Raw genomic sequence first — 23,248 nt, 5'->3', positions numbered from 1 at the left:
GCCCGGGAATCGCGCACGCAGTAACTCTAAGTCGCCGGATCGCTCCGCGTTCTGCTACTATCACAGCAGATTTGGCGCCAAAACTAGACGGTCCACAGAGCCATGCGACTTCAAAAAGCTCAATCCGGAAAACTAAAAGCCACTCTGTCAGAGACGGCGGGCGAAGTGGGGGTTACCAGTCGTCGATTATTCGTAACGGATCAAACTTCAAAAATTAGATACTTGATCGATACAGGCGCTGATTTCTCTATCTTACCTCCACCAGATCGCAGGGCTCAGCCCACAAGCTATCTTTACGCAGCAAACGGTACTCCAATAAAAACGTTTGGCACAAAAATATCCACAGTCAACTTCGGCCTACGCAGAAAAATGGACTGGCAATTTGTCATCGCTGACGTCACCAAACCAATCATTGGAGCTGATTTCCTACACGAATACGGGCTGCTGGTCGACGTACGCAGAAAACTCATTACGGACAGCTCTAAAAAGCTGTACATAAGGGCCACAACGTGCAGTGTGGAATTCGAAAAACTACTCACTGTGTCTCAAGTGACCAACGACCAACGACCATGCCCTGCAAGTACGCAGCACACGATGTAAAGACGACAGTGCAGCATAACATCTTAACAAAGGACCAGCCCGTAGTATCAAAAGCGCGTCGGCTGAACCCTGAAAAAATAGCTATAGCTAAACGAGAAATTGACTACATGCTGAAGCAGGTCATTTGCAGTCCAAGCAGCACCCAATGGGCAAGCCCACTACACATGGCAGCCAAGAAGAACAAAAACGAATGGCGGCCATGCGGCGACTACAGACGGCTAAACCATATCACAAAGCCAGACAGGTATCCATTGCCGCATATTCATGATATCACATAAAAACTCAGTGGCAAGTCAATCTTCACGACAATTGATCTGGAACGAGCATATCATCAGATACCAATAGCCCCAGAACACCGCAGCAAAGCTGCAATCGCCACTCCATTTGGACTATACGAATTTAATGTAATGACATTTGGGCTATATAACGCTAGCCAAACATTTCAACGATTCATGGACCAAATATTTCGTGATATGGACAATGTCATAGTCTACATTGATGACATCTGCATCGCATCGCAAAATGAGGAGGAGCATTATCAGCACGTCAAGGATGTGTTTGGCAGACTACGGCAGCATGGACTGCGCATAAACGCCTCAAAATGCATCTTCGGGCAACCACAAGTGGATTTCCTGGGCTATCATGTCACAAAGACCGGCATAACTCCGACCAAGGGTCGTATATAGGCAATCATAGATTTGAAAAGACCTACACTGGCGCACGAGCTTAAAAGTTTTTTAGCGATGCTAATCATAGGCAACAAAAAGAAGGACAAGACTCCAATCCGTCCGCAAATGCTAAACTGGTACTTCTGCGTGGGCGCAGCCTTGAGTGAGTTGCGAAACGGATCCCTCAAGCCGCTCGGTTTCTTCTTTAAACGGATATCGGAATCGCAGAAAAAGCAAAGTACTTATGACCGTGACTTGCTGTCGATTTTTCTTTCCGTCAAATACTTTTCACATATGATCGAAGGGCGCAGCTGCACAGTACTGACCGACCATAAGCCGCTTACCTTTGCTTTCTGCAGAATCCAGACAAAACGACACCTAAGCAAACTCGACAGCTCAGCTTTATCAGCGAATATACAACGGATATCCAGCACATCGCGGGCAAACAGAACGTCGTCGCAGATACGCTGTCCAGAGTTGAAGCGATCTTTAACGACGATCAAATAAATTTTAAGGAGCTACCCTTAAGTCAACAAGCAGACGCAGAATTGCAACAGCTTATTGAGCATTCTTCCCTACAGCTAAAACAAATCCAACGAATCCGTCCGTATATCACACACAGCTACCGTAAGCAAGTCTTCAATTCCATAAAACTTATCGCACCCAAGTAAGCGCGCTACAGTGAAACTCATAACCGAACGTTTCGTCTGCAGAGACATGAAAAGAGATATAGCTCAAATGGTCAACAACTGCATCAGCTGCCAGCAGGCAAAAGTCAACAGACACAACAAAGCAGCGCTTCAAGAATTCAACCTGCCCGAAAAGCGATTTGAACATATCCACATTGACCTAATTGGCCCGTTGCCACTGTCCAAAAATTACAGGTACTGTCTGACGTGCATTGACCGGTTCTCACGCTGGCCGGCGGCAGTCCCAATAGCAGACATAACGGCAGAGACGGTAGCTAAAGCTTTATTGCATGGTTGAATTGCAAACTACGGCACGCCACACTTCATAACTACCGATCAAGGCAGACAGTTTGAGTCCAAATTGTTTAAGGAACTTATACAGTTGACGGGATCCAAGCATCTGCGAACAACAGCACACCACCCACAAGCCAACGGCATAGTGGAAAGACACACTGACTCCAACTGGACAGACAGCCTTCCCATCGTACTACTGGGCTTACGAGCAACATTTAAAGAAGATCTCAACGCCTCTTCAGCGGAAATGGTTTACGGGACAACTTTAAAGCTGCCGGGTGAATTTTTCCAAAAACCTGCCGAAGAGTACATCGAAAGTGAATTCACCAAGCGCCTACGTTTAACCATGTCCCAACTGAAGCCCGTAAATACATCACACCACACTACTACCAAAGTATTCGTTCAAAAGGATCTCAAAACATGTACACACATTTTCCTACGGGATGACACAGTCAAAGCGCGGCTCAAAGCACCTTATGAGGGGCCATTTCTAGTTATCAGCCGCAACGATAAGCAATTTCTAATCGATATCAACGGCAGGCATAACGCTGTAACCATCGACCGTGTTAAGGCAGCTTACTTGGAAGCAAACGATCAAACATCATCTTCACCTGCAACTAACTGCAACATTCAACACCCAATTATTACCACTCGTAGCGGACGTGAAGTACGTCCGCCCAAAAAATACGTTCATTTTGCAAATTAACTGCAGTATTGGAGGGGGAGTGGATGTGGCAGTCTCATCGCCTAAATAAAATATCAATAATCGATAAATCATAGCTTAGTCGTGAACGAGTTCGGAACTGGATCAGCTCTCGGTTCCCAAAAACTACTTACTGGAGACACTCATGAAAATTGCTTAATCATATAAACTATATTCATACTTTGTTCTTAATAAAAAAAAAAATGCGAGTAAAGTCGCACAGCCTCATATTTTGCGGGCTCATCTTCGTGTATTAATGTTGAAGCCGGAGAATTTCGTCAATCAAGCTACGAGAAGTCTTCAACGAGTTAAGCATCACCGAGGACGGCAATGATCTTGAAGGGGGAACAGTTAACAAGGAAGTTAACAAGCTATCCTCCCACGAACTTATCAAGCAACCCGTGCGCCCGAAATGCTCACGAGTCAGATTACCCACTCAACTTTCTGAGAGCGAGCGTTGGGGATCAACAGCCAGAAGTAGGCTGCTGTCGCAACGCTGCACTATCACTATGATTATGCTGAGTCGGCTTGATGACCACGAACCCGGGGCATGTCCCAAGTAAATTCCATTTATGTTTTTAAATTTAGTTTCTTATATTTATTCTTTTAGTTAAGTCAGTTTTGTATCCAACTTTGCAGGAACAACTTCTTCAAATATACTGATCCGGCACTTGCCGTCATCAACACATTATTATAATTGTTTTATTGCTGTGCCACAAGGTCAGTGATTTGGAAACCAGTTGCTTTCCCAACATAATCAACAAAGAAGATTACCTTACCAATCCCAGCACCTGTGGCGAAGATCTGAGTTCCAGCATCAACATCTTTATAGACGAAATTGATATCAAAGAGGATCTGAGTCTACATTTGAGAAATCAAATAATTTGTATACAGAAATTCTTGCAATTTGCGCTAGCTGCCACTAACACGTGGCCAGCCAAATCACGTCAACAGTAGATCTTATTGTACTATAGAAAATTAGTGTAGTTGGGAGAGAATTTCTTGTCTCAGCCAATGGCGTGCAAGCACCAATGTTTGTTTGTGTGAATTATGCATGCATAGCTACATAAAAATATGTATATGTATATGTGTTATTCACTGCTCTGGCTTTGGCTGGCAAAGAAATAAATTTTGTTAGATTTCTAGTCAAAACACGTTTTCTTTAATTGAGTTTCTTAACCGATCTTGATGAAATTTGTTATTTGTAGAATATTTGTGTATCCCAAAAAGTCAATTGCATTTAATTGTGGCTTTTATTGGTGGACAGCATAAAGTAGTGTTTTTACTTGATTTATAGCTATGAGATAGTAGCGGGGAGGTGGTGGTAGCTATAAAATGCAATATACTTGATATATATATATACTATTTTAAAAGCTACATATCAATGTTGGTGACTGTAGCTCTCATTAATTACCCAATATGCTCAAAAAACAGAATTTTTATATCGATTTTTATCGATAGCTTGGAAAAGGAGTAAGTTATCGATTATCGGAAAAAAACTTGTACTGCGCATGGTCTAGGAGGACCTACAGCTAAAATTTCAGTTTTAACTCTAGCTTTTATAGGTTCTGAGATCCATGCGTTCATACATACGGACAGACGGACGGACGGACGGACAGACGGACAGACGGACAGACAGACATGGCTAGATCGACTTGGCTGTTGATGCTGAGAAGTTTTTCGGAGTAGTTTTCTTCTGCCTGTTACATACATTTGCACAAATGCATTATACCCATTTACCCATTTTCAATGGGTTCTGGGTATAAAAATAAAGCTATGCATATCCAAACTACTAAAGATTATAATAAAGGTAAAATTGCTGAAATATAATATCTTAAATAATTTGATATCAAAGGATAAGATTGGTCTTTTGTAAATATTTTAATTGCATATGTGTGTTAGTAGATCTCGGGATTTTTTGAAAAGCTTTGCAGGGAGAATTAGACTAAGGAAGGAATTCAAAAGTAACATATTTAACTTCAGCCACGGCGACGTTGTGCGCTGAGCGAGATACAGCTTGAAACTGATATTAGAATAATAGAAAATAGATAATAGAGACGAAACACCTATTGGTTGCAAAAATATTAAGCATAGTTTATATATCGATCATTCTTCTATTCAACAGCCACTGAAAATATGGCTAGAACCGACGAGCGAATAAACTAATGTGGCTGTCATTGGAGTAATTATTACTTTCTATGAATAAATATTTAATAGGCAATTCAACATTTTACACCTTCTGTCAATATGTTCCCTAAGGATTTGCCGTGCCAAAATGTCATTAATGTCAAATTATCTGCTCCTATCCCATACTGTTCCATATAATATTAAGCCGATAGTTTTTAGTTCATCCCTAAAACAAAATTGCAATTCTCTACAAAAACGTAATCAATCGTCAAAAAAAATTGAATAGTTTACTCGAAGTGTCGCGTAGTTAGTTGGAAGACAAGCTAATTTATTTCTCTATTTATATAAAATATTTTTTTTAAGGAAAAAATAACACTTCAAGCCGCCTCTTATGGTATCTCGACACTAAAAACCTGCTAATAGATATATCGCAAGAAAAATATTGGCAACTTATTAGGTGTAGATAAAATTTATATTTTTCAATTAATAGCCTCTGCCCACTGAACACATTTCTGAAAATGTGACATTTTTGAAAAATGTGTAAATTCGCCCCGAACATTTCGTCTATTTTGCGATGATTAATCGAGATTTCTATCGATGTTGTGAAAAATGTAAACATAAACCAGCTGATATTGCAACGAAGGCAAGCGGTAACTTTAAATTATAATTTTAATAATCCCACAGTTTTTAACATTTAAAGTAGGCCAAATCCCGCAAAGGGTCTATTAAACGGAGCCCCTACTTCGGGGCCGTATTATTTTACTTTTGGAAGGAAATCTGTGCGGCGCTTATGTAAATTAAAGCAACTCGATCAGCTGTTTATTTAAAGAAACAGTACTTTTGCCACTTACATGTTACCGAAAACCGGTGGAACACCAATATGTAAAACTTGAAAATGTGACATATTTAAGCCCAGTGGAGAAAGGCTATAAGAAACAAAAATTCCGAGTGGAAGAGCTCCATTTAAATGGGATCATTTTTATAAAATTGACCAAACTTTGTTTTAAAAGCCACCTGGAGTTACGGTGGATATCCATGGTATGTTGTAATCATAGTGTTTAATTATTTAGTTAATATGATATTACCTTTTGCAGATATCACGGCCATCAAACCACTCCAGAATTAACCACCATGTCAAGCTGGTCGGTATTGTGAAAGGCTTCAAATTTCACGGAACATGCAAGACACAACTGGAGCACCAGTAAACGCAAAGGGCAACGCTCCATGACATTGCAGCACAGAGAAGTTTCGAAGCTGATGGATTTTTTACGAAATTCTAATGACTATTTAAATTATAATTATTTATTTTAAAGTAAAAAAACCATTGTGCCTTCAAATATGTCTTTTATTCTTCATTCCTATTGACAAACTATGCTATAGTGGATCTTGTTTCTTCTGCACCACAGCTATAACCATTTGAAGTATTACTTTGGTGTGGCTGCTCACGCGCCTCGTGAAGAGCAATATTCCTATTGTCACTGATGCTGCTATTATGGACATTTAAAATACTATGCAGTATGCCATAAAAATGGCGACGTAATTTCTTGGGTAATTTTCAAATCCTTTCCCTTTGCTACAAATGGTCAAACGCGTTTTCAAAAAAACGCCTGGGTTTTACAAGCATTAAAAAAATGACCTCCATACGAAAGCTTTCCCTTAAAACATGCTCATTATTTTCGGGCATTTTTATTACCCAGATTACTTCAAATAGCTGCTTTAATATATAAAAACAATTTCTTGCTGGTTTGCATTATTTAATTACTACTTAACGAACATCCCAACCCTAAGTGGCATATGCCCATTGACATTTAAAGTTAAAAATACATCATCGTCGTCGTCGAACTCTTGAAATTCCTCACTGGTTGGTGCTCTACAGCAAAAGCAGCAAAAATTGCCAATTTATTTTTAAAAATCTTATTTTTGGGGATTTGTTTACAAAACATTGTATGGCTGCTATTTCACATCTGTTAGATGTTGCCAATGCGAACAGCAGCTTCCCCGTTCCATGAGAGTGCATTCAATGTAAATTGCCGATACCTCAAATAAATTTTTACAACGTTAATTTATAATTTTGTGGTTGCTGTCTTGACTTATCATTTTACTAGGGATGATCGATGTTATTTCTAAGTCACAGTTACAAAAATTAGCCAGTTGTATCAAGTACGCACTGTTTTATTAAAATATTATATAAACAAACCAAAGATATGTAATTATGTTACGGTTTATCATATATTTTCCTCTTATTATATTATATACAGCTGTAAAAGGTTTTCATAAGCAATTCAAAATAAATAGAATCTGAACCTTTTTGCCCTGTTAAAAGAAGCAGCAAACCTCGAGAGCCGAACAATCAGCTTTGCGGCAAAAACAACAGTACGAAGTATTCAGTTCTCCGAAGAATACGAAAAGAACTTCCTCAGAACACGCCAGTCACACAGTAATCAGCTATGCAGCAAGTAAGAACTTAACACCCTGAGTACAGATCTGTTATAAAGTTTTCAATTCATCAATGAATATAGTACAAACACACGAATATACAGCGTAAACACAGACAAGTACTGTTTAAAAAATAAAATATTTAGAGAGCAAGAGAGACAAGACAGCAATTATAAAATGATATATAAAAAAATTGAGCAAGTTGTTCAAGTTTATTTAAAAGCCTGGATATTGAAAAATATATCCAGTCATTTTTCATTTCGTCTGTCTGTATCTCTGCAAAATTTGCAATGTCAGTCCTTTGAGTCAAACAAGACTGAAAACCAGACCTTTGCTTAACTATCGCCTAATGTGTCAGGTTGATATCTTGTAAATGTTACTTTTAATAGTTGTAACAACAGTAACAAGTTACTTTTAAATACTAGTTACTTCAAACGGCTTGAGTAAGAATTGCTCTTCCCTAATGTATGCTCATGTGTACGAAAAATATTCTTTAATTTTCGAAGAATCTTGCAAAATCAAACAGTGAGTAGTGATAATACTACTTATTTACATCCACACATTCCAGGGATTGCTTGCGATGTTATATGTGTGGCTTTGAGACAACGAATAAAGAATATGGTGTACATATAGAAAATAGACGAAAGAAATTATACTTTATTAGCGGTCGGGTGACCACCGAAGTTTTAGGTTTAAGCATTTGGAGAAAAAACAGCTCAACTTCAAATTAGATTCGCCACATTAAGTTATTTTAATACACTGTCTATATGATTTTTTACTGCAAATTCTTATATATGATCAGACTCTTAATATATACGTAGCTAAATCGTATAGAGGGTCTGCGTTGATTAAAGTGCAAAATTTGGTCGGTATCTTGATTATATTCTTGTAAGGCATGCACACACAAAAATATATTTACATACATATATGATGAATACTGATAACCTAAAATGAACTGATTATAATATGCAACAAAATATGGCGCATTTGCTGGAATGGATATTTTTGATAGATTGGAGTCCCTAAAACTAAAGTGATATTTTTTTTATTTTTCTCATAGGAGATTTAGTTCTTATATTTTAAATTTTCATACCCTGAACCCATTAAAAATGGGTAAGCAGGGTATATTGTATTTGTGCAAATGCATGTAATAGGCAGAAGGAAGCATCTCCGACCCCATAAAGTATATATATCCTTGATCAGTATCAATAGCCGAGTCGATCTAGCCATGTCCGTCTGTCTGTCTGTCCGTATGTATGATATCAAGGATATCAGAACCTATAAGAGCTAGAGACTTGAAATTTTAGCTGTAGGTCCTCCTAATGCCCGCACTGATCGAGTTTGTTTCCGATATTCGATAACTTGCCCCGTTTCCAAGTAATCGATAAAAATCGATATCGAAATCCTGTTTTTTGAGCAATTTCGGCAAATAATATGAGGTAGAGTCACCAATCTTGACATGTAGCTTCTAGAATAGTATATATATATATAGTATCTTTCATTTTATACCTATCGCCACCTCCCCGCTACCACCGAAAAGCTATAAATCAAGTTAATTATCCAACTTGTATTGCCCATCAATTAAAGTCACAATTTATATGCAATTGCATTTTTGAGAATACACAAATATTCTTTATTCTATTCTACAATAAGATGTACTGTCGAAAATTTCATTAAGATCGGTTAAGAAACACAAAAGTTATGTGCGCACGTGTTAACAGCATAGCTGCTGCGCATACATGTCCACACACACATTCATGCGTGTTTGCCAAGGGAAAAATGTTTTATTTTTGTTTCAATTTGCTTTATTACTACTTAATCAAAGGAACGCGTAGCGCGAGCTGCATTTGGTGTTGAAAGAAGAGGGTTCAGGGTATCCCCTAGTCGGGAGCTCCCGACTAGAACCTCTTACTTGTTTTTATTTTTAATTACTATTTCACTTTGTATGATTGCCATGAGAGGGATTCGCGTTAAAATCCAATAATTGTATGAAAACTCTTTTTTGTTCTTAAAGCTATTTCAACCAAAGTCGACAGATTTTAATTTCAATGTGATTAGAATATTCGCGTATTATATAGCTTTCAGGGTATTATAATTTTGTTGAGCATTTATTTTTGACAATTCTAGGAATCTAAATCTATCATCCACTACTTCTGGACTTTCAATATTTTCCTCACTTTTTATCCGTGCCCCATTTTCAAGAGAATGCTAAATCTCACTATCATCTAAGCAATTATATTTGCTGCGATTTGTCTCGATTAACTCCTGATATTGGTCACAAAACGAATCGCAGTCTCTTATTACTAGTTCCCCATTTTCATCCCTCTATGAGATATACAACATAACTAGTTCTCGAAAATAACTGCCCCTATCAGTATTATTACTAAATCTCTTATGTCTAATAATAATAATCTTCTTTATGAAGCCACTACTATCGATTAGTGCGTAAACTAAATGCTGACAAGCTCTAGGGGTTTCGATGTCATCAGCATCATCTATATATTGGCGAGTACAACTACGCTGTTTGCTAAAACTGTAAAAAGCAGCAAAATCAGTTAGGCATAAACTACCTAAAACGTCGGGGCGCTGAACACAATGGTCTATATGTCCTATCTTCAATATTGCTTCTGAGTCATCGGGTAAGTTTCGCAGCTGTTGCCTAGACTTCCTTAACCCAACCCGATGCTCTAGTAAAGAGGTAATGATAAGAACCCTAGCTTGACTGCTTTGGGGCAAAGGCATACCTAAACAGCAGTAAACGGCTTCCTGGGCGGCGGATATCTCCGTATCCGAAACCGTATGATGTATATTTTGCTATATGTATGCATTGCCACTTGTATTCTCGCTTACAGCTTCACGCATTAGTTTTGAAATTTCTCTCTGGGACTTCTTAATATAATTAACGACGTAACTGCAGCAAGCATATGGATCTTATATAAACTGGATATCTATATTGGGTCGATGCAGCAGAAGAAAAGTGAGTACTATAAGCGTTAAGCTTATTTTATGCGAATGATCGCTTTAAATATATTTTGGGCTTCTTAATACTCGACCTGAGTGCATTTATATAGCATTCCCAAGTTGATCGTGCGACAAAAAATGATTGAAATCGCTAAGGTAATCTATGCTTTCACGATCGAACGGATATTCTAAAATTCCCTGAATCTTTTCAAAATTGTTACGATGCACATCTCTATTTTCAGCATCCTCTTCTAATGGAAATATAATTTCTATTTGGAGCATCGGAGGGTATAGAATAGCAAATCTATTTTTGTGCCCTAATATCTCGCCTACATGAATGCCCTCGATTGTGAGTTTGATGCTCCATAAATGGAGCCACATTCGGGTTATTTGTATCAGTTTTGATGAATTGGTCAAAAAAGGTTAGACGGACTTAGTTAACTCATTTGTCAAAGCAAAATTTCGGGACTTCTTTGAGCTAAAATATGCCAAAAAGGTGGGGAAAGCCTTTTTGCTGAAACTCAACTCGCCAATAATACCGCCACCATCGTGACGTATTAAATTTCCTAAATTCCTTTCATTAAGGGCTTGTGCTTCCTTAATGCCTTTTGTGGCGCTGTGCTTACGCACGCAAATGTAGGTGTTGCTCCCTTTATTTATCATTTCCTATACCTATATTAAAAATGGATAAAAACAGTATAATGTACGCTACCTCACTTTCATCAAACGCCCCTGAAGGCACGTAACAACATTGGCCACAGGAATTGGTACATTGACCACTAAAGACTTAATAATCATAAAAAGGGGTGGAGAAATAAGCCTTTCCTTTAAAGGTGTTAGGCTTTTCCAACCATTTAGAAGATTGGGAAAATCCAGGCCATTTGATATAGTGGTTGTGGGTTTCTTCCTAATTAATGCTAAGACTTATATTTTGCAAAAACGTTATTTATTATTGACGGATGGGACCTGATCGGGACCCTACTGAACTGTTCTCCCGCAAAATATCCGCACGTTCTTCCCTGTTCCTGGTCGTATTGCGCATATTCTTTGCTATCCTATTACCACTATTGCTCCTAAACTGGCTGTTTCGCTGCGACCAACTTCTTTTGGCGTCAAAGGCGTCTTAATGCGCTGGAATTGGCACTTCGCTATGCACTTGTAATATTTGCTTGCTCAATTATTCTACGAATCTCTCTCTGCCTTGTTCGTCGGTCCTTTAAACTGGGTCCTGTCTGTGTCTCAACCGTCCGTCAGTATTTTCTCTGTTCGTTTGCTCTATAAACTGAGTCTTATCTGCGACTCGATCGACGCGAAGTATCAGCACTAACCATACAACAGACTGGACAACTATAGTAAAAAAAATGGGACCATGCATATTTGTGTCGACTGGTCCAAATCGACTTCGTTTATGTTCGGGTCCAAGAATCACTCACTTGCTCAGAGAACAAGAGAGTAAGAAATACATATGATTTATGTGGTAGAACGGCATCGCTGTTTTTATCTCGCTCTCACTACTGGAAACTGTTTTGGCTTACTCTCAGTGCTTTCAATGCTCTCAATGCTCTCTCATTATGTCTAGGGATCGTTTAAATGTATGTGTTTGTATGTGCCCGCACAAGCCACAATGCGCACAAAGTAAATTATTCTCAAATGTCGGAGGCATTTCTTCCCTTTTCAATGGACGAGTTATATGAAATAATGAAAGGGTTTGTCCCGTCGATGGGAAATTCTTGCATTTTAGACCGTTATCGTAAGGTAAGGGTACCTAAGCGTTGGCATGTGTGCATATAAAATATTTTGGACTTGCCATCCACGCAAACCTGCACATTTTTGTATATGAATAGAAAAATTTATGCGTTTGTGTGCCTGTTGGTTGCCTGTCTGTCCGATGCAAATTTAAAAAGATATGAAGTTTTAGGAATAATTGAATTTCGAGCATTGCTCACAGGCACACACACAAATGTGTGTGAATGAGCAGTTCATGGGCTCAAAAGAAAATTTTATTATTGGCACGCGTCTGATGCCCGCCCTTCTTTCTTTTTTAGGATTTCGGGTTTGGATTGAATAGATTGAATGAACAATTTTGGTATTATAAGTCAATAAAATTATTAATACTATTAATATTACTGCACGTTCAAGTGCTTGCCAAGCGTTTACCCTTTCGGCCTAATGGGCTGCTGCAGGTAATAAGGGGTCAAAATTATTTTTAAAGCTCTACTTAAGAACTTATTGAATACATGTTTCAGCGATTTGAGAAATTCCACCCACAACAGTAAGTAATTAGCGAAAAACGGTTGTATGACAGTATTTCATAAGATCTTAATGAATATAATTCACCGATTTTGAAATTCCACCCACAACAGTGGCTAATTAGCTAAAACCGGTTGTGTGAAAGTTTTTTCATCGGCTTCAAAATCATTTTCAAAGATCTTTGTGAGAATTTATTTGATACGTTCGTGGGTGGCAAATGCAGATCAAAGATTTAATAAACGAAAGTTTATTCTTCAGCTTCAAGATTTTCATCACAAGACTAACATGAGCGGACATTGTTGATTCCAATATTTGGTTCTTTATTCGATGCACTTAAAACATGTTTTTAAATAGAAATGGGAATCAAAATAGGTAGATTTCAATTTTCCACGGGCGTGTACTTAGTGTAAAAGTAATATCTAAAATGTTTAGCACAAAACGTTCCACGTGCAATGCCGGGCAATACCCGCTAGTTGTTATGTATATATATCTCATTAAAATAACATTTCATTTTAGGTAAAACTGGCGACTTTTAACCTGTAAAATTAACCATGAAGACACGGTTCAACTCTTACGATATAATATGTGGCGTCGCAGAGCTTCAAAGGTAACGAAATGTCGAAAAAATAGTTTTATCCATATTTCCAACACTGATCTTGTCCAAAGTAAAATAACTCCTTACCCAGCTCCCAGCTCCAAAATCCATACCATTTCTATATATACCCTGAGCACATTGATATTAGGTAAAAAAGTTAAATTGCATTTGTGAAAATGTATGTAACTGACAATAGAAAGCATATCCAATCTAATAATGTATATATATTGTTGCTCAGTGTGTGTGAATCCGTCGATCTTCGAATGTAACATATAAGAGCTAGAGACTTGAAAGTATGAATGTAGGTCTTCCTAGAGCAATAGGAGTTTGTTTCAAATGATCAATAATTTTTTTATATATATATATCCGACAAGTATGAAAAAACTCGTAAATTATAGATACTAATTTTTTATTTCAGAGCGTACAATGCTGTTGAATTGGATTTTATTATAACCAAGATTATATACTATTTACCTTTCTCGATATTTTCTCCATTTTAAAAATAAGTAAAACTTAAATTTAATTTTAAGTCTTTAATTTTTTTATAACTACATATATTAAATCCATACATAACACAATTTGTGCTAAACTGACTGACTGACTGGTTGGTGACCATTTCACAGTCTAAGGCATAAGAGAAACGAGGCTCAAATTTTTTTAAAGAACTTTTTTGGGTGACGAGTATGCACTATTTCGGTGTTCAAAAAATGAAAAACACTAAAAATAACATAAACATTTATGGGTGCTTTAAAATCGTGGCGTTAATTGGTCTGATAACACTATACAACCAGAATTCTAGAACCTCTTACTCGTCATACCCTTGCTGATATCTGTAACGCATAGAAGGAGACATCTCCGACCCCATAAAGTATATATATTCTTGATCAGTATCAACAGCCGAGTTGATATAGCCATGTCCGTCTGTCTGTTTCTATGCGAACTAGTCTCTCAGTTTTAAAGCTATCTTTATGAAACTTTGCAGAATTCCCTCTTTCTGTTGCACGCAGTTCATATGTCAAAACCAGCTGGATCGGACCACTATATCATATAGCTGCCATAGGAACGATCGGTCGAAAAGTAGGTTCTTGTATGAAAAACATTTTTGTTTATAAAGTTATCTTGACTAAACACGGTATTTATTAGTTTTACTACGCTCCCCATATATGTATATGCAAAATCCTATTAAGATCAGACAACTATATCATATAGCTGCCATAGGAACGATCGGTTGAAAATTAAGTTTTTGTATAGAAAATTTTTATGTTTTTCAAGATATCTTGACCAAACTCGGTATTTTTTAGTTTTACTACGCTCCCCATATATATGCAAAACCCTATTAAGATCGGACAACTATATCATATATCTGCCATAGGAACGATCGGTCGAAAATTATGCTGTTGTATGGAATTTTTTTTGTTTTTCAAGATATCTTGACCAAACTTGTCATTTATTAGTTTCACTATGCTCCCTCCACTTATGCAAAATCTTATTCACATCGGGCTACTATATCATATAGCTGCCATAGGAACGATCGGTCGAAAATTATGTTGTTGTATGGAAACCTGTTTTGTTTTTCAAGATATCTTAACCATACTCGGCATTAACTATTTTCCCTGTGCTTCTTAGATACGGGCAAAGCACTATGAGCATTTTGAAAAGGTTGGGTCTGCAAGAGTATTAAATCTTCTTTTTCTTATGCGTTCTCTATTGGTCATACTTTTTTAAGAAGCTCCACATAAAATCACCCATGTTTTCACTCATCACTCCCCTCCATAGAGCGGCGCATGGATTTTATTTGGTGGTGAAATCGATCCCTGTGTTTGTCGCTGATATCGACTAGTTTTGCTAGACAGAAATCTAAGATAGACTGCATAATATTAATTTTGAGTGACATATTCCCTAATTTTGTAGTAATTCCTTAATTGTTTTAACGGAAGTCTGTCAAAAGCTGTCGCAATTATAGCTGTGCTGCTCTGTTATCGATGGGCCAGGTGCCACTAATCTCTTGTGAATTTATCAGTTTCCAAATCTGTGGACAGTTTAAAATGTCTTGAAGTTTTAATGTTGGAATATTAGCGAATAATGTTCTTAAAAATTTCCATGGTTTTCGATTACATCTAGAACATTAAACAACAATTATTTAATAGCGTGTTGAGCCATCTTTCTGCTACAAAACTTACATATCCAGTGTGGAAGGGATGGAATTTTGCATTATCGAGCTCCAAGCTAATTCTTTGGCTTTGGTTCGTTCAAGTATACTCGGGTATTGTTGTCCTGATACATATATTTGGCATGATAACCGTCCCAAAATATTACTCAAACACAGTAAGTAGGGCGGCCGGCTTAATAGCTCCACATTTTGGCATTATCATGTTGACAAATCCACTGCAGAGGTCTAAAAAGATTATTAAAGTATGGATAGTATGCAAGGAAATGCACTCATTGTGCTTGACAAAAATTTTATTTCGCAGGTGCCAATGTACACCATCACACGTCTAACTCTGCTATGAAGGCGTTCCAAATGTTGACTATAGTTTACTATAGCCATCGAGGCCTACCAAATTACATTTTTTTCGTCTGAAATACCACGCGATGCAGTTAACTAAGAAATCACAGTATGTTCGAGGTACTTTCTCAGTCCGCAATTTCTCTGTAATTTTGGACCTTTTTATTGTTTAGGTGATTTAGGAGCAACAAAATCTCCCCTAATAAACAACCCCGAATAAGTTGTTGTTCTATTACAATCTACGTTTATTGCAGAAAAAGCGAAAAAGTAGGTTTATGTTAAAGTTCACATCGCCTCTCTTGGTGTGCAAGATCTCTCTCGTGCCATTTTTTAACTTGTGCTTTGATCTATTTTTTAATTTCACCGCTTGTTGGTGTTGTGTACACTCTGATTGTTGGTTTTCGCAAACTAAACGAGCAGCTCACATCCCTGGATACCCAATTCGAACGCCTAAAACTGTTGGACGAGTCTCCAGGGCTTAAAAAGTCTACTTCTCACAATTGCCGTTGCCAAATACCCTTCAGCCTCCGACTGCAATTCAGCAGTCTACCACACCGATCACACAGCAGCTCATCTGTTTTTTTACTCCGGTAGCTGTGAGGTCTGCTGTGGAAACAAGTTCATTTCCGCAATGTGTGACGTGGAAGTTCCTACAGAGCGACAGCAACTATAAAATTTATAGCGGCCGCTAGAAGGCTCGTCGTCCAGACTACCTGTTGTGTTAGGTGCCCCAGCTGATCATATATATAAAAATCATTTTAGACGTGTTTCACACTTTTCGCAAAATTCAAACTTCTTCGTGGGGAATGCGATTTAAAGATTTTTTGTGCGAAGTTTCAAGTTGTGTCCGATTTGCTTCAAACTTATTTTCAAAGCTCTCAATAAGAACTTAATGAATACGTATTTCGACGATTTGGAAAATTCCACCCGCAACAGTGGTATATTGGCGGAAAAAGGTTGTATGAAAGTTTTTTGTTTACCATCCGATCGGCCCCAAATTCATATTTAGAGATCTATGTTTAAATTCATTTAAGGGGTGTTTCACACTTTTTGAAAAATCCATCCCTCCTTGGTGCAAATGGGGGTCGAAGATTTGGTGGATGACGTTTTGTGATCAAATTTATTTCCAAAGATCTATAAGATAAATATTTAGAGACGTGTTTCACATTTCTCGCAAAATCTAAACTCCTTCGGTGGAAAATGCATTTTTAAGATTTTTTTGGTGAATTTTAAGAGTTTTCCGATTTGCATAAAGGTTGTTTGATTCCCGTCCGATCAGTTTCAAAATCATTTTCAAAGCTTTTATTGATTTTATAACATACGTGCCACGGGCAAGGCCGGGTTATACCCGCTAGTATATTTATATTTCAATAAATATCTATTAACCTTTAATGCAAAGTTTTAAGTAATTCATTACTTAAGGGTCTTAGATGGGAAACAGTTTATTTTATTCCACGAGTTATCCAAACTCAGAGTGTTAGATTAATTTCAGTATAACTTGTGAAGCCAGCGCTCTTGGAGTAGGATTCTTTCCTTAATGAGCGTGTCAAATAGCCGCGATGTCACTGAGAGAATGTTTCGCTTTGTCGCTCTGAGACGCATGAATGACTCATCTGGGTTAAATAGAATAGCATCTTCATTCGACAACAGACCCTGAGATCGTTATCGGCTTGGCTGCGTTTGCTGCGGAGAGCTCAGGAGAACTCGAGAACCATTTGGCTAGTTCGAAAACTTCGCTTTATATTTGCAACACTTCAGACTCAATTGTCTAAAAATCGTCCCTGATAACGTCAGCAGATTTTGGATGTGATGACTCGCTCTTCTCACATATCTTTGTTAAACACCCTATTGCCGTATTACAGTGTTTAACCTGTAGGACCTCAAAAAGTCAGATGGCTACTTTCATGGACAGAGTCGAACATATGTCCCCTTAAATGGTTTGAGATGAAGTCAGACAGGATGCGTCGAAAACAATCTGTAACTTCGTCGATTTTCGGGATCTCGAGTTAAGCGTCTTTCAGCTACCTGGAAGGAGTTACCAAGCTGATTGGGATCTGATTTATTTGGCATTTCCTCTTTAAATCGACCTGACGGCAATATGTCTAAATTATCTAGGAAATGGTTCAGACAATAAGAGTCTCTTGTAGAATCGGACATGCTTGATCTGACCGACAGAGAGAAGTTGAAAGAACGTTTCAGCTGCGAAAATGGTCTTCAATATCCACAAATCTATCGAGTACTCGCTGCAATTGACTGACGACTTCACCACTGTATATGCATTCAGCAATCTCAAGTAAGCTGATACTAGCCTCTTCTATACGCAGCTGCCATCGTTGTGCCAGCTCGTCTGTTACAAAATTAATTTGTGTAGCTTAGATTACACTAGACACTACACTACATACACAATCGCATGCATAGCATGTGAGATGGTTGATCCTGTGCGAAGTCAAGGGGTGGTGGTAACGCTCGAGTGTTAGAAACAGCAGAGTATCTATGCAACAATGTGTTATGAGAACGACTGCATACTCTGCACTTGTTTGCCTTACATCTGGCAACAGTATGTTCCTTTCGAAGGCAATGGATGCATAGAGGACTGCTGTACTGATAATGCGGCTTATGTTGAGGAATTCAGTAGCGAATGGCCTTCGTTTCTTAAATATTTTTAACATGAATTTGGTGTTGGTAAAAGAAGGTTCAGGGTATCCGCTTCGGAAACTCCCGACTAGAGCCTCAATGTTGTCGTCGACGTCTCAAGCTTGGTGTGTTTGTAACGGAGAATTCAGAATTGGTGGCTTATACATTTGTTCTTGCGCAACCGTTTTGCTGAATTTGCGATCCCACGGTAGCTAGCCAATTGACACCTTAACATTTCCCAGCATGTTAATTTTCAATCTGCAATCGATTCATGACTCTACGATTTGATACACTTAGTAAGAAGTTGAGAGTTCGAGCCTGAGGCCTCTGAAGCCAGAATTTCTATATTTTTATTTATTTAAATTAGAAAAAATGTGTATTTAATAAATTAAAATAGAATTGAATAGAGGCGAAACAATTTATTTTAAGTGAAACTAATATAAGCATGAGATTTTTAGCCAGCGTTTTACTAAGTTTGTTGATCCTGTCGCAACAAGCTTATAGGTCCATTGAATGTGTTATGACCGCTCCATGTGAATAATCTGGGTAAGCCAAGCCCGACTAGGAGATTACCAACCTAAAAGATCCGTTGTAATTGTAAGATTGTTTTTGGTTATATGTATGTTGCATGTTGCAGCAGCACACTTTTTAAGGATGTTTATTTATTTTAACTTTACCTTCGAAACATAGCAGGTTTGTTTTAAAACTCTACAATTAACAGGTATGCATATTGCATTTAAATATGTACATATACCAAAAATAATTTATGTATAAATCTAAATAATTGTGATGCAAACTAATAATTTGCCTTAAGTAAAATTAATTATAAATAAATAAAATTTCTATTTTAGGTTAATTGGCTTGCGTGTAAATCAGATATATGATATTGACAACAAAACATATCTTTTTCGGCTTCATGGAGGCGGAGTCTCGGAGAAGGTTACATTGCTGATTGAGTCTGGCACTCGTTTTCACACGACTGCATTTGAGTGGCCAAAGAATGTAGTGCCTTCAGGATTCAGCATGAAGTTAAGGAAACACTTAAAAAACAAGCGACTTGAGCGTATAAGTCAATTGGCTGCGGACAGAATTATTGATTTTCAATTTGGCACTGGAGAAGCTGCTTATCATGTTTTGTTGGAGCTATACGACCGCGGAAATATTATTTTAACTGATTACGAGCAAATAATATTATACATCTTACGACCTCACACAGAAGGAGAATGTTTACGTTTTGCCGTGCGGGAAAAATATCCCAGTGACCGAGCAAAAGTAGGAAACATTGACCTGGCGGAAGAAACTCTGCGTGAAATAATAGAACAGTCAAATGTTGGTGAAAGTTTGAAACGTATACTAATGCCAGTTTTAGGCTGTGGTCCAGCTGTAATTGAGCACGTTTTGCTTGAACATGGAATAGAAAGTTGCGTTGTAAGTGCGCAACAAGAACAAACAGAAACATCGAAGGCAAATACAAGTAAAAAAAATAGGCGTAGCTCACAAATAAGTAGAGCTGATACTAAGTTATTTGATTTTGCGACCGATCTGCCATTACTAATGAAGGCTATTCAGGTTGGTAAATCATTTTTTTGTATATCTTAAGTTATTTTAAGATTTTGCTTTGCTTATTTATAAGGCAATGTGCCAATTAATGTTTTATAATCTAGTTGTGCAAACTTGTTAGTACATATATCTTTTTTACACCGAATATTTATTACACGGTCGGTTGAAAATTAAGTTCTTGAGTGAACAACATTTTTCAGTGTGAAGTATCTAGACCAAACTAAGCTTTTATAAGTTTCACTATTCTCCTGACATATATGTAAAATCGTATCATTATCGCTCTACAAAACCATATAGATAGTATAATCAAGATATCTATAATCAACTCGGCACATCCAAGTTTAACTATGCTGCTTAAATATGAGCCAAATCTTATCAAAATCGCACCATTATATTTTATAGTTCTTTAGAAAGAATCGGTCGAAAATGATTTTTTGTATTTCAAAATATTCTGGTTTTCAAGATATTTTCATTAAACTCAGTGATGAAAATTATTCTAACATTTTCTATTCTAACACATCTGCAAATATAATTTAATATATTTCTTGCCTTGGCCTTTTAGGGGGTTTGCTTCAAAAGAGCTTTCGTTTATTTGGATTCCTCAATTTAAATTTAGTCTCAATTAATCATAATATCCGTTTTCAAAAGCTTAAAGGCATGTTTATATCGTGAACCCTGAACCCACTAAAAGGGGTAAAAAGGGAATAATGTATTCGTGCAAACGTATGTAGCAGGCAGAAGAAAGCATCTCCGACCCCATAAAGTGTATATATTCTTGATCAGCGTCAATAGCCGAGTCGATCTAGCCATATCCGTCTGTCTGTCCGTATGTATGAACGCAAGGATCTCCGAACCATTAAGAGCTAGAGACTTGAAATTTTAGCTGTAGGTCCTAGTCCCCGCGCAGATCGAGTTTGTTTCCGATATTCGATAAATTGCCCCGTTTCCAAGTAATCTTTATGAAATTTTCAAGAGTAGACCTTATTGCACTATAGAATATTTTTAAATAAAAATGTCAATTGCATTGAAATTTTGGCGATAGCTATAAAATGAAAGATAATTGATTATATATATATACTATTCTAGAAGCTACATGTCAAGTTTAATGACTCTGACTCTTAAAACTTACGAGATTTGCTAAAAAAAAAAACAGGATTTTGATGTCGATTGGAAATCGATTGCTTGCAAACGGGGCAAGTTGTCGACTATCAGAAACAAACTCGTACTGCGCGGGCACTTGGAGTTCCTATGTTTCAAATTTCAAGTGACGAGCTTGGGTCGATTAATGGTGTAATTGACTTTCGCTTCGTTAGAAATTCTCCAATCCCACAATCCTAGCATAATAAGACACCGTGAAAATGGCCTTAAAAGACATTTCTCATTATTCTGGTAATTCATAGGAGAAAGAGTAATTAGCGTTTTTTTCATTAGAAGACCCAATGCAAATTATTTGACCCGAGAAGTTATAGCTAGTGAAGTAGCAAAGAGTGATTAACTGAGTCGAAATCCTTAATAAAATTAGTATAGTTGACCCCAGTCTGTATTTTTTATATCCTGAACCCATTAAAAATGGGTAAAAAGGGTAAATTGTTTTTGTGAAAATCTAAGTAACAGGCAGAAGGAAGCATCTCCGACCCAATAAGGTATATATATTCTTGATCAGCATCAATAGCCGAGGCGATTAAGCCATGTCGGTCCGTATGTCCGTCTGAACTAGAACATGAAATTTCGAACGTAGTGCCCGCGCAGTAGATTTTGTTTCGATCGTTAACTTGTCAAGTTTTAAAGCAATCGATAAAAAATCGATATCAAACTTATGTTTATAGTAATTGCCACAAGGGAATTTTTATTAAATTCATGGTAAAGAACGAGCTGCATTTTGCGTTGGCGGAAGAGGGTTCAGGGTATCCTCTAATCGGGTATCCGGACTAGAGGCTCTTATTTATTCATTTTATTTTTCCAAATTGCTTGATCCAAGTGCTTTAGAAGTTTTCAGTTTATTCTGGAAATTAGGCGCGGTGTTTCTTTTTCTTTTATTGTAAATAGGTATTTAAATACACGTTGGAATTAAAAAGATATCTTTTTTATTTGAAAAAATCGTTTGTATTCATGCCATCTTATCCTTTTTATATTTATTTGCAGAGCGCGCGTGATATAATGTCATTTGGACAGAAAGGAAACTGTAAAGGATTTATAATTCAAATTAAAGAAGAAAAACCGACAAATACTGAAAATAATGACCATTTTTATAGAAATATTGAGTTTCATCCGTACCTATTTTCTCAGCACAAAAAACTGCCTTTCAAAGAGTATAACACATTCATGGAAGCAGTAGATGAGTTTTTTTCTACTCAAGAATCGCAAAAAATTGATATGAAAACATTGCAACAAGAACGAGAAGCCCTTAAAAAGCTTTCCAATGTTAAAAATGATCACACAAGGCGGTTAGAAGAACTTAACAAAGTACAAGATGTAGATAAGAAAAAAGCGGAATTAATAACAAGCAATCAAAGTTTGGTAGATAAAGCTATTTTGGCAATCCAGTCAGCAATCGCAAGTCAGTTGTCGTGGCCAGACATACAGGAGCTTGTAAAAGAGGCCCAAGCTAATGGTGATATTGTAGCAAGCTCGATAAAACAATTAAAGTTAGAAATCAATCATATATCGTTATTGCTTACCGATCCATATAAATGTGGAAACGAATATCTAAATGATGGAAATGGTGTTGATAATGATGATTCGATTTTAATAGATGTTGATTTAGCCTTATCCGCATGGGCTAATGCATGCCGATATTATGATTTAAAGCGTTCAGCGGCTCAAAAGGAGAAAAAAACGATTGATGCATCCCAAAAAGCTCTCAAGTCGGCTGAGCGTAAAACACAACAAACTCTAAAAGAAGTACGCACTATATCAAATATAGCCAAGGCACGTAAGGTCTTTTGGTTTGAAAAGTTTTTTTGGTTTGTTAGTTCCGAGAACTACTTAATAATTGGAGGAAGGGATGCGCAGCAAAATGAACTCATTGTTAAAAGGTGAGTATTTTTTATATAAATATGATCTTTCAAAGTTGTTTAAGAAAAAAGAGTCCTCTAGTCGGGAGTGTGCGTCTTCTACAAAGATAGCTGACAAACCTGCAGAAGATGGCGGCTGCGCTCAGCATCTGACAGTAGGAGTGAAGATTTAAAACAACTCCTTTATTAGCTAGGATGCAACATTAGAGTA

At 37.3% G+C, this 23,248-nt stretch overlaps 1 protein-coding gene and 1 long non-coding RNA gene across 5 annotated transcripts in view; both read left to right on the top strand.

Annotated features, from left to right (window-relative positions):
• The first annotated feature begins 3,042 nt into the window (after nt 1-3,042).
• LOC135427381 (uncharacterized) lies at nt 3,043-3,645 on the top strand. The gene is made up of 2 exons (XR_010436112.1): nt 3,043-3,513; nt 3,594-3,645. It is a non-coding gene; the product is annotated as an uncharacterized LOC135427381 (long non-coding RNA).
• Nucleotides 3,646-7,931: 4,286 nt separating this feature from the next.
• The window catches only part of Clbn (Nuclear export mediator factor NEMF homolog Clbn), a 29,492-nt gene continuing 14,175 nt past the window's right edge, over nt 7,932-23,248 (top strand). Inside the window, exons 1-4 of one of the 4 annotated variants that reach the window (XM_064700160.1) lie at nt 7,932-8,042; nt 13,245-13,335; nt 19,315-20,032; nt 22,166-23,058. In XM_064700160.1, the coding sequence (XP_064556230.1) occupies nt 13,280-13,335; nt 19,315-20,032; nt 22,166-23,058 (1,667 nt within the window). In that variant the 5' untranslated portion in view covers nt 7,932-8,042; nt 13,245-13,279. Of the gene's footprint in view, nt 8,043-10,383; nt 10,495-13,244; nt 13,336-19,314; nt 20,033-22,165; nt 23,059-23,248 lie in introns of those variants that run through there. The other 3 variants (XM_064698120.1, XM_064682765.1, XM_064690366.1) reach the window with 3 other exon arrangements.

The sequence above is a fragment of the Drosophila montana genome, unplaced genomic scaffold (genome assembly GCF_035044405.1).
Source record: "Drosophila montana isolate Dmon_TW-CO22-7 unplaced genomic scaffold, ASM3504440v1 contig_1000_1, whole genome shotgun sequence".
NCBI lineage: Eukaryota > Metazoa > Arthropoda > Insecta > Diptera > Drosophilidae > Drosophila > Drosophila montana.
The sequence above is the reverse complement of the archived record's forward strand: the minus strand, read 5'-3'. Positions and strand labels throughout refer to the sequence as shown.